Here is a 16,871-nt window from a genome sequence, read left to right as displayed (position 1 = left end):
GAGTGAATGGAATTGTTGTGCAACCAAAGGTGTTTGGTCCACAGTATCTGAAGGATGTCCTGAATGAACCAACACAGAAGCATGAAACTTTCAAGGTTGTCAAGTTGCAGCTCCTATCTATAACATTGGTGTACGAGTTGATCCGTCACCTCATGATTACATTGAAGTAGATGACATGGAACCGAAACAGGAGGTGTACAAGAAAACCCGACAATGGATGATGACTCTGTTGCATTGTTCAGCAAACACTGCCAGCTGCTTGAAAGGGTTCAATATTCATGTCCAAAATAAAGTTGTGATTGGCTTTCCACTCTATGTCCATGAGATTTTGTGTCAGTCCCAGAAGATAAGAACGTCACTAGCCCGTGAGAGCATTGTTTTGATTTGCGACCAAGCATTGTATGCAAAGGCCACTGAAAACATTTTGAAACAGAGGAAGCTATTCTCTGAATCATCCCTATGTTAGGCGTAATTCACACAGTGAGCACACTGTTAGGTGTGGTAGTAAAGTATTTTCAGGAAGCTGGGTTAAGAGATCTCTGCATACTTGATGGTCGAAAATACAACAGTGCTGTTAGATTCCCCAAATTGCTATAGGAGGCAATGCAATGACTTGTATAGAATGGGTTAAACTGATGGAAAGCCTCCAAAGAGACAAATGAGATGACCACTGCATTTTCACAAGACATATGCCACCAGTATCTGAATGATCTTTGTCACCAATGAGGGGACCTAGCGTCATTTTGGATGTCATATTGTCGATATCTTGTACCTAGGAGGCACAAGGAGGCCATCAGCAGGCATTACCTTACTGCAGAGTGCAGGAGCTCATTCAGCTTGTATAATTGATGGAATGGCACTCGTACAAAATGTACTGGTGGATTTAATATGTCGTATGCTGTAGTTTCCAAAGCCATCCTTTCATCAGTCTTGCGAGAAGGAACATCATGTGGGTGTACTGACATGGTGTTTGATGTTTATCAATGCAGACAGAGCCAACAGAGGATCCCAGCACGAGATGCCATTCAGGACCCTTGCATCTGGGCCATACAGTGACTGTCCTCCTAAACCCAGAGAAAAAGACACACCTGACTGAATTACTTGTTATGGACTCGAGTGAAGATACACAGAGAAACAGGCTGGCTGAGAACCAATTCTTTGTTACCAGGGAAGACTTGCATAAGACTAAAGGTGGAGCCAGTTAACAATGCCAAGAAGAGGCAGCCACCAGGCTCCTTCATGGAAAGCACTGCACTGATTCTGGCTTTACTGCAGTTGTGATTGTGGGATATGATATGTATGTCTTCATTATTGACTTGGCATTACCATCACAGCTAGCATGCTCAATTTACATAAAGGGTGGAACAAGACATGCAATGAATATGTTGATGTCCAGAAAGTTGCTGACACGCCTTCTGCCACTACATGCGTTAACAGGCTATGATACTGTTAGCTGCTTCACTGGAAGAGGAATGGTTTCAGCCCTCACGTTACTCACCAGCGACATACACAGCAACATGTTGACTTGCTTAGGCACAAGCTGAAAAATTTCACCACAGCTGTTCAAGGTACTAGAGTAACAAATGTGAATGTCTATACAGCACAAGGACACTTAATGAGAAGTGAATTGCGATTCAACCTAATTTGTGCAAAGAAAAGGGAAGCTGAATCTTGGCAGCTTCCTCCTTGCGCCTCTTCACCTCAGAACCATTGCAAGAGGGACAATTATCAAGAATGGAAAAGGAGCATGGAGGCTTTTCCTGAGATTGCATGTAAGAAGTGCTTAGCGAGGGCTATACCTGCCTACAGAATAACATGAAATGTACATACCTTTGCAAATTACAGACCTGTAGCAATCAGCAAGTTAAGGAGGTTGAATTTGAAGCGAGCGATGTTGATGATTGTTCAGATGAAGAGTAATCAACGGTGTACTATATAGTAGCTAACTCTTTTGTGACCACCCTTGTTTAGTTAGGTCTACAATTATAAAGACTTAAGTTTCGAACACTAATGTGCTAAAAATAGTTTTTGACAGTCTAATTGTGTGATCTTAACAAATATTACTATTCATTATGCAACAGATAACTGCATTTTATGTTATTGAGTTTAGCATGTTCAATTTGACCCCAATTTGACCTTCAGTTTAAACTTGTCAGACCGGAAAAAACAGAACAATGTAGCTTCAACAACTACTGACTACATCTAGCATGTTATGATTTGGAGTTGAGAGTTATGAATTCATGCAGCCCAACTTCATACAATTTTACATGTTTTTTGCGCATGATGGCATTTGTTTTAAAATGCATCAAAAGCCGTTCGCTACCACAAAACAAAAGACAATACATTTCACATTTCCAGACTTTTAATAGACTCGGGTACTTCTTGGCTTCAATCATTGCCCATTTGGGTTAAGAAAGTCCTATTGGTGTGGTATCTGCAATGCATTTTCTGACAGGTGGTAAGATTTTAAGCAGGGGTCAAATTTTGTGATCTTTTGACCTACATTATTACTGTATTAGCCCTTTATTACATACAAATATGTAGAGCATCAGGCTACCAACGTTGCCATACTTCACCATATGACTATTGCTTGTAAAGTTATTTCACTTTCTAGTTTCCCTCACCCCGAAATCTGGTCTCATCGATTCGACTCAGGGTCCCCCTTTATGCGGTGATTACTGCTACTAAGCTGTTAGTCCCAGATTGCTTTCAAAGGTTTTTTTCATCTATGGATATATGACTTTCAACAAATCATACTGAGATTATGCCACCCCAGTTGGTACCAATATCTGGTCTGGCACGTGGACTACTGCAATACTTCTTGCCTACCTGGGAAGATGGTGTCACACACAATGCTCTCATCCACTTTTAGGCTGCCTCCATTCTTCACAGAATGCCATCGCCGCCTAGCACGCTCACTCAGCATGTGGTTGCTGCGGTAGTCTGTGCGAGCAGAGCCACTGCTGTTCTCCAAAGCTACAGTTGACAGACTAGCAGCATCTTCAATCACAAACAGACACCTCACATAGTTTCCTATTTCCTTACACATACAATGAAATTCCACTTGGTTACAAACAATAAATGAGTTATTTCTTAATGAACTGAAAATAGTTTAAAAGAAGCTATACATGGTGATAAATCTGAACAAAACTGCACAAGGTAGTTTCGTCAACTTATGTGACATTGCACAAATATACAACTCATAGAAGGTGAACTTACGTTATACCTGGTCTGACCCAATGAGCATATTGTACATACCTGTTGCTATGGCAATCTTTGGGGAAGGTTTTGAAGCGGGGGCTGCCCCACCCTCCGGTTGTGCAGGCTGCAGGGGGGTGTTGGCTATGAGCTGGGACACAATGTTGCTGCTCAGCTGCTCCGCACTCAGACAGTCCCCTTCAGATAAAACTGCCATAGCAGAAGTGAACCATTGGCCTAGTATGCTGTTTTTTGTCAAGGGATCCAAAACGTCTTTGACGTTAAACAGGATGGTTATAAAAAGAGACCACTTCGATCTTAACTGTAAGACAGACTATGAAAGCGTTTGAAAGTTCAATTTCATACATATACTAGTAACATTTTAAGATCTCCCAACTTCATAGATTTAGCAACATTTAAACATCAAGAATGTTAATACCTGGACTGACAAAATCTGTTGTGAGACTTCTATCCTGAGGTGATGACAGTGCTGTCACTGGAAGTGTGCCAGTGGTGCTGTTCGATGCATCTGAAACAATCATTAACTTGCATCATCAGGTTGTACAACATCAGTCTATAAATAATGGAGTCGGGACTCCAAAATCAGTGAACTGAAAGCCTGAGCAAAAAAGAAAACATGCCATATAATGTGAATCAGGGTACGATGACAATCAGCCAAGTCCCAGACATCCCTGTTCCCATAGTAATGTTTTCTGACAACATTCTAAATTTCTATTAACAGTTTGAATTCTTTTCTTCATTTTTCAAGGCTCAACCGATGTAGTTCACATGCACTGATGGACAGACAATGCACAACATCATGTGCTCCCTTTAAGTTTTGGACCAAATGAGCCAATAAAAATAAGAAAAGTAGTCAACAGTTCCACAACCAAAGACACACAAGAACAAAAGTTGCAGGTACCATTAATATTCAAATATCTTTAGCATAAATACTACTAACAAATACTAGAATCAAATGAACTAAACCATACATAGTGTCATCAGAAGCATGGTAAGTTCACCTCCCTCAGTCCGCCAAGAGGAGAGGTTTACGTCAGTAAACATGCAGTTGGACAGCATGGTCAAACAAGGCCAAAATACAGTCAAGTCCCGTTAATCCGACATGGTTGGTTGCATATGATTATGTTGGATTTACGAGTATGTCGGATAAATGAAATTAAGTGGTATCAACGTTCGTGATCGAAAATTGGACAACTACATGATAGAAAATGATACAAATACGTAATAAATAAAAATGAAAAATGAAATATTCATATTGTTATGTTACATTGTTAGCGAAATATGTTTTCTAATAATGCAACCTCTAAAGCCTGACACAAAACAACTGTTACTGACTGTATGACTGATTAGTAATACTTAAAAAGCATAGTCTGGAATGGAAGTCGCAACTTTGAAATTGGTACCGCAAAGCTCAAGAAAGCTGCTTTCTTAGTGGCTAATGCTGACTTCCTGTTAGTCATTTCATTGGTCGGTCATAGTTTGCAAAGGTTTGTTACGTGACCTGTAATGGGGCATCCTCGGCTATAGCAAGAATTTGTAATTTTAATGCAATTGAGGTAATCTGAGCATGTGATCAATCCTGTTTTGTTCATTTAAAAAATTAATTGTTTATTGATAAGCAAGTTTGCATCCAATGTAATATCAAAACATGGACTGTGCATCTTCCCGAGGCAAGAGAGTTAACTGACTATAAAAGTCCAGTTTCCACCCTTGCCGAACTAGGCTGGTATTATGGAGTTACATTTTGGCTGGACTAACGAGTCTGTGCATAGTCCAATCAAAATCGTGCACCGAAATTGAAATCCGGTTCGTAAACTGTCGTGCAGATTTCGGTCGACTGCAGGATTTGTAAAGCATGTGCACCGCCAACTCGTTGTCAGCAGATATTTTCCAATTCTTTTCATGTTTTTAATCAAGGTGCTCACGTGATTTGATGCATTCCACGGTGTAAGACCCGTTTTATGACAATATAGATATTGATTATCGATCTGATTGTCCTGACCGGGCGCAACCATTTTGTGTGAAGCAAACACAAGTGATACGAGAGGTGGAATCTGATTGGTCCTTAGGAGAGACTTAGAAGAGACTTAATTGATAATAGCCACTGGTGGCGCTACGATCGAGCCCAGTAATTCCAGCCTAGTTCGGCAAGGGTGGAAACTGGACTTTTAAAGTCAGTTAACTCTCTTGCCTCGGGAAGATGTTGACTGTGGGACCACGGAGTACGCTGATCACTGTGTCGGATTAACGAGACTTATTAATGAGTGATTTTGGTAATTCGTTCCAAATTAGGTGTGATGGAGTCGGAATGTGAGATTGTCAGATTAATGGGTCTACACAGGACTGATTTAATCGGTTCGCATCACTAGTGTCGGATAAAGCTGATTGTAGGATTGATGAGTGTCGGATTAACGAGACTTGACTGTATACGGAAACAGAACCCATATGTTGAGCACCTCTACTAACTACACACAAACCAGTGAAATAATGTTTCATATTTTCTAGATTTCAGCTGACTAAGAACAAAAAAACTCAAACAAAAAAGGTCTCTAAAATACTGCTCTTATTTAAACCACAGACCCTATAGAATATGTAAACCACAAGATTAACATTGAGAGGTCTGTCTATGCAGTCAAGACAAATGGCATGTGCATATGCTGAGCCAGTACTACTTACTTAGTGATGTGGACTCAGGGGAGGAGTGGACAAGGCTGTCCAGATTGTCATCATCTCCTCCCAACAGGGGCACCCAGTCCAAGGCAGAAGCCGGGTCACTGCCTGAAAAAGTCTCTCTATAATAATTTCACTTTCTAAAAATACTCAAAGGAATATAATTAAAAACATTCAATTATTTGTCCAAAATGAACTTAGTCTTCCTTGTCATAAATGCCTTCTATTATGATGGTCATTCCTCCAAATTAAGTTTTATTTTTCAGTAGAAAATGGGCCCTTCCTTGAATGCTTCAGGAAACATTTGGAATACTGAGGAGCTAGGTCTAGGATGGATAATCTGGGTACGCGGGTCAGGTGGGTACTGAGTAGGATCTGGGTACCCACAGGAACTTCAGGCAACTTCTCTGTATGCTTGACCAGATCATTTATACATGCATCTAAATACATTTTGCCAGGGCTATGGTCAAACTTTTCCCAATCAGACAGTTTGTACCTATCTCTTGAGACCTACAGCTGGTAACTGGGTTGGGTCAGGTAATAAGGGGTGGGTGGGGGGGGGGGGGGGAGCGGTTATCCGGGTAGTCAATTTGGACTCATCCCAGCCCTATTCCAAGCCACCAAAACATTAATTCATTACTTCTAATTCAAAAGCAAAAACTTTTAAACACAACAAACCTTGAGGTGTGGACAGACAGTGTTTGAGAATGTGGTTGCGCAGCCCAGCTTTAGAGGAGTAGTTCCTCACACATCCCTCCATAGGACAGTGGTATGTTATTTGTTTCCCTGAGGCATCATGTTTCTTCAGATGAACATACAAACTGCTCTTTGCTGTAAATCTGGCCTTGCAACCTAGAAAGATATTGTCAATGACACTGTAATCATGGTAATATTCAATGATGGAAAGAGTCAGCAGGATGCCATGAATAGCAGGCTGGCAGTAAGGCTTCAATAACCATCCTCTATATCTCCAAACAGACCAATCAGAAGACGAGTTACAAACTAGCCTCAAACTTTCCCTTCAGAATCATGCACCGTGAACCATTTTGACTTGACCACATCAGGTGACAGCTGACCTGACCGCTATCTGTCTAAGGTCCTAATTGATTCCTTATGCTGTCTAATGCAGTACAAATGAGTCCCGAGGCTAGCTACCACTATAACAAGTAAAAGGGACTTCCAGTGTAATTGCATGAAGTCGGAGTAAGAAAGACAACATTTAATGAATAGAGGCTGTTTCACTTTAATCACCTCAATGGATTGGTCACCTGTTTACCCGAGGGTCCTGGTATGCAAATTAGATTGCTTTACAAAGGACAAACACTGGTCAAATGTACATGCTTGTGGTCTTCTAAAACATGTAGTTGGTTAATTTCTTTTACTTCGGTTATCATTAGACTATGATTTACATGTCAGTGTCGAAGTTAGTGAACTGAATATCCACAGTTCATGAACAAAATTAATATTCATGGTTTTAATATATGAACACTTCTGTCAGCTTGACTCTTGCAATGACAGTACCGATAAGAAAAATATTTCACTCGACTTTACTAGCAAACCTATCTGATAAATATAGTATCACGATCTGATAAATTTGCAAATAAGCAGTAAGGTCATCTTACATGTCCTCAATTTAGTAAACTGTACATCTATGTGATGCCAACTTACTGGAGCACCTTTAGAATACAGTACCACAACATCTCGTGAGGACGATGTCTGTCGTAGGTCACATGTCTCAAAGACAAGCAACTAGTTTTAGTGACAATCCGTCGGACGCGAACTCCCGACCTTCGGATTTTTAGCCCGACAGCTAACCGACTGAGCTACGTCAACACTGTGAAACAAAATGCAAATTTACCTAGTCATGCCTACAAAGTTACGGAACTGAACGAAAAGGGTCGAATAGGTGACGGACACTTGCGAAGGTTATGGGTAGGAATGGTGTGTTGTGACACTTCCGAATGATCCCGATTCCATTTGGCACACTCGTCCCATTCTGTAATCTACAAGATACCGAGTGGCGAGGAATGATCTGATATGGCGCGAACTGAAAACAGCTCCAGACGTCAGGCGTCGAACTCTCGAGTACGCATGAATGACATGGTATTCAATAATTTGCCAGGTGGATTTTGTGACAGAAAAGTGAGGTAAGGACCACCGTAAAGATGATGTGGATAATAGTAGGGAACGAGGGAGGCATGAGCATGGCTAGTGACGACACAACGGTGAGTTCGCTTTTGAATCAGTACTGAAAAAATGTAGCCGGTGAAAGTGGCTTGTGTGAATGTTCCAGGACAGTTTCCAGTAGCCAAAATATTCATCATAAAACCATTTCATTCTTTTTACTCAACATTTTTGTGTGAAGAAAATTTGGAGTCGCCATAGAATTTATAATAGCCACTAAACGGGTAGATCTACCAAACCCTAATGATCGTAAAGGGGAACCAAGGGCTAAGGATAGAGTCCGGATAATCTAATAGCCACTAAACGGGTACCTAACCCTAATGATCAAAAAGGGGTGATTGATCGTAAAGGGGATCCAAGGGCTAAGGATAGAGTTCGGGGTAACCTACCCTAACACTGGCATCATTTGGATGTGTTCAGCGCCAATATAATATCCCTAATAAACTGCAATCTTGTGCATAATAATGAAAATTAAGGAACCGAAAAAATAATATATGTAAATTAGTTCCCATATATGACCATTTTAGCCACTTGAATTATGAGAAAAACGAAATAAAAAAATATATAAAAAATAAAAGTGCTTTCGTAAACTAGCCCTTGCTATATAATGCGCCGCCGCAGGCTATATTTAGTAAACAAATATTCAAAACTCTCCACATCGCTGGGTGTATTCAAAGACATTGAGTGTAGAGATGATAGCTCACTGGGAGGAGCTTATGCACACTTGATGACCCCTGACGTCACAGGGCATTGTTTTGCCGGTGTGACTTGCAACAAAATACTACAAATTACGTCATAGGGTATTGTCACGTGTTTGAAAAGTTTGTGGTACTGTATTCTAAAGGTTAGTGAGAGGTTTCTCCTTGTGGGCGTGTTTGTTTAAACCAACATTTAGCTCAATATAACAAATGGGGAGGTTCACACTGGCATCTTACGCCAATGCTATGAAAACTTGGAGATTCTAAGAATGACATTACATGATAAACAGATAATTACCCTTGTGTATTTCCGTATCATAAATATCATGTATTAGGAATCAAAATTATGTATTATGCTCGAAATTATGCTTAGAATCCTTATTCCTTACATATGATATTATGACATGGAAACACAAGACGGTAATAATCTCTATTTGTGTTTGATGCTATACATTGACTCGAGCACATCCTTGTGATTGCTTATGCGGACAGCAATTAGTTAACAGTCCATTTCTGAAAATATATAGAAATCAAAAGTTAGTTGTACTGCAATTGGATGTTACTAAACTGTGCATCAGTACATCATATATAGAGGTTATCCCGCGAGTGTGTTTGGGGATGGTAAATATCCTGCATTAGGAATAAACATTGTATTTAGCGAACCTTGGCGAGCTAAATACATAGTGTTTATTCCTAATACAGGACATTTACTATCCCCAAACACACAAGCGTGATAACCTTTCTATAATATAATGTCATTCTTTAATTCTGTGCTTCAAAATCGCTTTCCCTCTCTCACAAACATTACGGAAATCTTGCGAGTTTTCCTCGAATGCACGCATTAATATTTACTACGTCACAGGGTAAGTGATGTGTCAGTCAGACAGTGACAGTAGCCAATATAGCTCCAACTGAAATCTCTTTCTTATACAGTGGCGAAGCAACATAGAAGCAAAACAATTGTTTTTAATTGCCTTTCGCCGCAATCCATCGATCTGTCCGCTAGAGTAACTTCCCTTTGTCAAACGTATCCTGTTTGATGGGCTTCACGTCTCATTGGCTTCCACCTGTGTGTTCTCTGTCCATCATGTTGTGACAATATTATCCTTCTGTTGTCATTACTTACTCATGTAATCCTAGTCCTGCACCATGACTGTGGAATTTATATTTTTAGATATTTTCTTTTACTAAATGCCTAGGCAAGTCTAGATCAAACTAACCAAGTCTAGTTTGCTTGATTCCACAACAGCAGAAGAGGAAAGGTTCTTTCGGAAAGATATTTTTAGAATTTTAATGACATGTTTTCATTGACAAAGTGTTAGTCTAATGTTATCCCTCTCATGTATGCTATTGTTGTTACTTAGTAATGCCTATCAAACAATTTATTATGTAACAGAGGTATTATTCTTAGAATTATACACAGTGAATTTTATTTTTTTATTTCTGCATCAATAAACTGTTGGATATTAATAGCTAGTGAAAACTGAAACTGGTTAGTAACATTTAAGCAATTTTTTCACACACTGGTTCAGAGAGTTGGCTTACACCTCCTTTTATATGCTTGGATCAAACAGAAGTGACAGGTTGTCAGGTGATCAAGTCATGAAAGGGCGCATGCACAGGATTATAGTGAGTGACCCATTTGTTGGGGTGGTGACCATGGTGATGCTGGGATGTGTTCAGGTGAAAAGCTTTTAGAAGCTAGAAACTTTGTTCAAGCACATTTCCACATAAGGATGGAAGGAAGGAAGAAATGCATAGTTGAGATAGAATTTAATTTTAAAATTAAATTCTAACTGAACATAACCACGTCTGCTGTTACTGTACTAGGCAATGTCATTGCTTGGATAAGCAGTTAAATGTCTTAAAAAATAGATAAGACAAGCAGGCTTTGCCAGTGTAACATGTGTTGACATGTGCAATGTATATCTCCTGTACCCTGATATGTTTTTTATAATGATGGGATTGGCCATGCTCTAAGGCATATTAAGTAGTGTCTTCAAGAATCATGCTGGAAGGTTGGTTGGCCTTTATCCGATGTCAACGCATAAACTCAAGTCCAAGTTATACTATACATACCTTCCACTGGACACACAAAAGGCTTTACTCCACTGTGTGTGACAAGGTGACCCTTCAGATGTTCAGCTCGCATAAAGCCCTTGTTACACACACTGCACACCCATTTCCTTACTCCAGTATGCTTGGCTTTGTGTCTCTTCAATTTACTGGCAGTTGTAAATGCCCAGTTACATCCCTGCATAACAAAAATGGTATGACCATTATTGTGGGGTTAAGGGTTTCCTTCAACACAAGTGAACTACAAGACTGTACCCAGAATTGAAAGATTCGACATGTGACTCATACGGTGATCTACTACTGGTATGACAATACAGAAATCACATAGACAGGAATATACCGGTACATAGAAACCACCTTACTCACTGAAAATGCATAGATTAATAGACAACCAGTTCTTAAGGATCAAAAACAGTGACAGCTAGGTAGGACTTGTGGCAAGATACAAATCAAGCTTCTTGTCTGTGGCGGTAACAGTGCCTGACAATGATTGACCATGTTCTACAGTAACCTGACCAGTTACTTCAGCATGGTTAGACTGATCCTGACTAAAAGTCTTCATGGTGCAGGGCCTGCCACTAAACAATGGATACATATTATACTTTTCACAAATGTAACAAAACAGGTTTTATTGGCATTTCTTAAGCCATGAGCTAAACCTCTGACCTTCTCATAACCTTCACTAACCTTCACCCTTGTTGCGAATCGAAAGATCTTTTGGCTTTTTCTTAACCACCTGGATACCAGAGTGACATATATGTCCCTCCACATCAACCCTCACTTTCAAGTAGAATAGAATTCATCATACATCATGTACATACACTTTACAGTTTGGAATTCAGTAGAAAATTCCATGTTCTGTGATATGATCCACTACCATTTTAGACAAAACAAAATTACTGAAAATGACCTCTGAATTTTAGGTACATCATAAATGTTGCCATTATTTTACACATTACTAAATCCGCATTCACAACATTATTTACAGCATTTTGTATGATCTAAGTTTCAGATAGTTACTCAGAGGAATGAATTTCAAAATTAGTAAAATCTAAATATTTTTTACATTTGTATACTTATCCTGCATTGCATTTATGGCTGTCTTTGACAGAGAGATGAACTGTGTGAGATCCAGCTGCTGAAGAAAGTTGTATCAACCGCAAGGAGGCAGCGCCCTCTCACAGTTGGCACGTGACCCGGAAGTCATGACGTCACACCAAAACACATAACTGCTTTAAACATAACATCTGAAACTTCGTGGGGAGGCAGCATAGCGAAGGGAGGGGACTTAGACTTCCTAATGCAGGATAAGTATACAAATGTAAAAACTATTTAGATTTTACTAAATTTTTTAACTTATCCTGCATTACTCCATATTGCATCTTTATCAGACGGCATGGCCGGTGGGCATACCTTCAGATGTGATCCATAACAAACCCTCGTCAAGGTCCGATGAATCCCCACTACATACCAGTGATGACCGGAACATCTATGACCATTCCTGCCTTCAGGAAACAAGAGCCCATGCAAAAAGGACAAATGTATAGTCAACAAAGTCATCTATATTCCCCGCCCATTTTAACACGTTATGGTCCAAATCCAGGTAACTGACCCAACATTTCTCTTAGCCCATGTCAAAATAGCTGCAATGGAAATTCTAAAATAAACATCCTTAATCTCAAATGACACCAGTTCAGTATGTGCTTTATATATAGATATGCAATGTTTGGCAAGGAAATATTTAACAGTTTATTTGTTATACTCCATAAGTGAAACCACCCTATATGAAAACTTAAATCAAACTTGTTGTCATGGAAACATAAATAATAAAAATTTATAAAAGCACTAAATATCAAAAGGCACCAGTTCAGTATGTGCCTGGTAGACATGCAAAGTTTTGTAAGAAAGTATTTTACGATTTTGGAGTTAGGCTCCGGAAACGAACACCGCCCTTAAAGAACCTTATTTTATTTTGCATATAACAGATTATACTTACATATGTTACAGTCAGTGTCTATAATCGGGCCCAATATGTATATTGACTGAAAATTTCAGTATGTATGTTGACTGATTCACTCAAGCAAGGTATATTTTTTCGTAAATTTTCATTCATTTATTATTGCCTTAAAAATAGGACTGGATTTTAGACAGACTCACTGAAATGAGTTAGACTGCATAATTTAATCTCCTCAATATAATTTGGATCTATTTTGATCTTATGAAGAGCAAAGTCACTTATGTAAGAAATTTAAAATGTTTTCTCCAAACATGAAAGAATACTAGAGTCCTTTTTTCATGTTACTTATCTTTATTGGCATAATATTCAGTTCAGAAACATATGACTGCTAAAAAGTCATGCATGTGTAATCAAATACTAGTACACATGCACAAGTATGCCAAGATATTAAATAAAATAATAAGAGTCATTGTGCAATGCAGATATCTGTTGGTGTGAAGAGAAAAAAGAATAACATTAATAATTTGAAACATCAGTTTAGAACAAGGGAACATAAATAGCAAGGCCTAATTTATCTGTGTTACAATCATATGATTATTGTCAATGCAAACTGGATGTAGACACTGCAATGTTAATACAATCAACATTATAGAGATTGAAAATTAGTATGCATGTATTGTTTTGTTTTATAAAAATTTTAGTTGGTACAAATACTCTTGAATATGTATTTAAACTAATATATTGGGTCCTCCGTGTCTAAAAATTGTTTTGTTTCTACTTTTTAAAATTTCAAAAAAGCCAAAATAATATATATCTTTCATTGATCATATTGAAATATAATCATGGTCATATTTGGCAACAAATAGCCACCATTCATACATAAAATCCTTTTACACAACATGCATCAATTAACCCTTAAATATCAAAACAGATTTCAGTGATTTCCATTTCTTTTATTTTGAACCTTGTATTTTGATATGCTGTCACAAGCGTGACCGTTGCGGATAGAGGTGAAGGTTATACAAGTTAACTGTCTATAGGTGTCATAGTAACATGTAGTGCTCGTAATGTGCAAGCCACATGCGCCGTCAGTTTAAGGTTGGACAGTCCGGGTCAGTGCACCTAGTGGGTTAGTGAAGGAAAGTTAATTGAAAAATATCGCACATAGAACCTTGTCCAACTTGTTGAGATGGAAAAGTAAAAAATAATAATTTCTAAAATTCCTAAATAGCAAAAGGCACCAGTGCAGCATGAGTCTGATAGACCTGCAAAGTTTCGGAGAGAAATATTTAACGCAGTTTTGCTCCGAAAATGATTTTGGGACGCATGGACGGACAGAACCCATTTCAATATCCCCCACCAACTTTGTTGGGGAGGGGGATAAAAAAGCAGGTAGTCAGGTAGCCCAAAACTAGAACTCACCTAAGAGCAAAAGCGGAACGAAGTAGAGCCCTCTAATCTGAGGTGATAAACACCAGAGAGTTCCATGGGCCCCGTTCTGGGTATCAAAGAATCAGCGGCATCGGATGCAATACCTACGACCATTCCCAAGAGTGAATGAGAACGCAGGAGAGCCCTCTAGTCTGGAGGTGAGGAACACCTGTCGTCAGGAAGCAAGAGTCAATGCAAAAAGTAAAACCCGGACAGGTGACAGAAATAGAATGAGAGGGGTAAGCCAAAAACTAGAACTGACATAAGAGCGAATGCGGAACGCAGTAGAGCCCTCTTGTCTGGGGTGATAAACACCAGAGAGGTTGGTGGGACACGCTCAGGCGTGTTGGTTGATAGCCTTAGGGGAGGGTCCAATCCGATGGCTTTATCAGCTTGGAGGATGACCGCCTTGAGCCACAGGGAAAAAATATTCCGGCTGACCTCCGACAGCGACAAAGGGGAGATTGGCAGAAAAAGGCGTTTCGTAGACTTTCGGCAGGATTTAGATCGTCGTAGGGAACCTTCAGTGCACTTACTGGGCATAAAAAATGCTCCTCCCAATCCTCGGCACCCTCAATGGACGAAGGAGGGGATAAAGAATGATCTATCAGACCGTCCTCGGAGTTCTTTACGATGAATGGCCCATGATGAACGGTGTCCTTAGTACCGTGTTCAAACTGGAGCGGCAGTAGCCAAAACCAGTAGAAACACAGTCTTCTACCTTGAAGAAGGTTGTAGAAGGAAGACAAGTGGAGTGGTTCCAAGGGAGTCGTCCAAAGAGCGTTTAAGACCACATTCAGATCCCACACAGACTGTGTGAACTTGGCTTTTTGGTCTTCAAGACGGAACACAGCAAGGCCTGTAGTTTGGGAATTTTCATCATTCTCCAATCGTCAAGGATGGCAAGAATTGAGATGGAGACGAGGTATGTGGAGATGGTAGAGCCTTTTAACCGACTGTTGCTGCGCAAGTAGTGAGTGAGTGTGATTTACGCCGCTTTTAGCAATATTCCAGCAATATCACGGCAGGGGACACCAGAAATGGGCTTCACACATTGTACCCATGTCGGGAATTGAACCCAGGTCTTCGGCTTGACGAGCGAACGCTTTAACCACTAGGCTACCCGACCGCCCCTGCGCAAGTACAGAAGGAACTCAGCCAGGAACTGTGGTGATGCGGATCTTGCTGTTTGTCTGAACAGATACCTGGAACGAGTACCATTTATCATCGTCTAGTCCTCGTGTAGATGGACATATGGCTGAAAGCTATAGCCTTGGCCGCTCTAGCCGAAGAGCATTTGGCTCAAGGGGCTTTTCTGCAGATGTGACAGGCTGGCAGACGAAACCGTGCAGGTTTTAGGGTGTGGCAACTGACAGGAACTTCAAGGGGAATGTCTCGGGCGATTTTTTGGAAGTCGACAAACCAACTTCTGGCCAGCCACCAAGGCGGGACCAAAATCAGTGTCAGGTGCCGTGTGGCCTGGATCTTTGAAGAACCGTGGGAGGGAGAACCGGAGGCGGTAAAGCGTGCGCGTGTAATCCTGCCACAGCGGCCGGATCGGGAACCTGTGAAATGTATTGCAACAGCTGGCAGTTCTGAGATGTGGCGAACAGATCGATGTTTGGGGAGTTGATCGTTTGACATAGTCTGGCGAAGACCTCTGGGTGGAGTTTCCATTCAGTGGGAGCCCCCTAGTCCGGCCTGGACAGAGCCTGTGCCAGAACATGCTCTCAACCTGGTGAGTGCAAGACGAGAAAGTACAGGTCCAGGCTGACCACCAAGTCGAGGAAGCAGAAGGTCTGGTTTAGCAGGGATTCAGAGTGGAGAGTACCCTGTTTCCTCAAGCACCACACCATGGTGATGTTGTCCATGGACATGATCAACAGGGCGTGACCGAGAATTCTCTGCCAGCAAGTGACGTCCTGGATAAGCACTTTTATCTCGAGGCTGTTGCTGTGCCAATGGTGTTGATCTCCGGATCACAGTTGGTCACAACGTGGGCTGATGTGGGCAATCCCAAAACACTAGCCACTGTCAAGATGGAAGCGGCAGTGGAACAGCTGGAAGTCATGGTAAATGAAGTCGTCAACAAGACTGCAAAATTGAAAAGTCAGCAACAGGGGTCTCCGATCATGTACCATATCAGGACGATACGTGGAGAGGTGTGCTCGCCTGCGAACCAAACCCCATGTACACGAAATAAACCAGCTCCACAATCGACCACCGAGGCATCGGCGTAACCAGGTTCTCGGAAGCGAGGCAATGTGCCCATAAGAAAATGAGGAAATCTGTAAAACTGTGGTTTGGGTAGATCGCACCATACTGCACGAAGTGATGTGATCGTTTCCATCCCCTGAGCGTCGTATAAGCGCTCCTGTTCTTATATCAAGGTGACGATGAAGGACAACAGGGGTTGATGGAACGGTCGTGGGACGAAGTAGAAAATCGACATTGTATCTGGTAGCCAAGGTTGAAGATATGAAGGTGTCATTAGTCTAAAAGATCAAAATGTACGAAGGAAGGCGATCTTTTCCATCCCTTGAACGGTGTATAAGCGCTATCGTTCTTATAGTGAGGGGGCGATGAGGTACCTCGCAACTGCCGTGTTGGAAGCGGAGGTCTATCGTTTCCATCAT

At 40.7% G+C, this 16,871-nt stretch overlaps 1 protein-coding gene across 2 annotated transcripts in view; it reads right to left on the bottom strand.

The window, feature by feature from the left end:
• LOC139466655 (zinc finger protein ZXDC-like) overlaps window positions 1-16,871 on the bottom strand; it is a 64,142-nt gene that overhangs the window by 4,299 nt on the left and 42,972 nt on the right. Inside the window, exons 7-12 of one of the 2 annotated variants that reach the window (XM_071248243.1) lie at window positions 10,851-11,025; window positions 6,568-6,741; window positions 5,896-5,997; window positions 3,638-3,727; window positions 3,259-3,408; window positions 2,830-3,000 (exon numbers count right to left, since the gene is read on the bottom strand). In XM_071248243.1, coding sequence (XP_071104344.1) covers window positions 2,830-3,000; window positions 3,259-3,408; window positions 3,638-3,727; window positions 5,896-5,997; window positions 6,568-6,741; window positions 10,851-11,025 — 862 coding nt within the window. The remainder of the gene's footprint in view (window positions 1-2,829; window positions 3,001-3,258; window positions 3,409-3,637; window positions 3,728-5,895; window positions 5,998-6,567; window positions 6,742-10,850; window positions 11,026-16,871) is intronic. The other variant, XM_071248244.1, reaches the window with a different exon arrangement.

This window comes from Haliotis cracherodii, unplaced genomic scaffold (genome assembly GCF_022045235.1).
Source record: "Haliotis cracherodii isolate W230 unplaced genomic scaffold, xgHalCrac1.p SCAF_19, whole genome shotgun sequence".
NCBI classification, from domain to species: Eukaryota; Metazoa; Mollusca; class Gastropoda; order Lepetellida; family Haliotidae; genus Haliotis; species Haliotis cracherodii.
The sequence above is the reverse complement of the archived record's forward strand: the minus strand, read 5'-3'. Positions and strand labels throughout refer to the sequence as shown.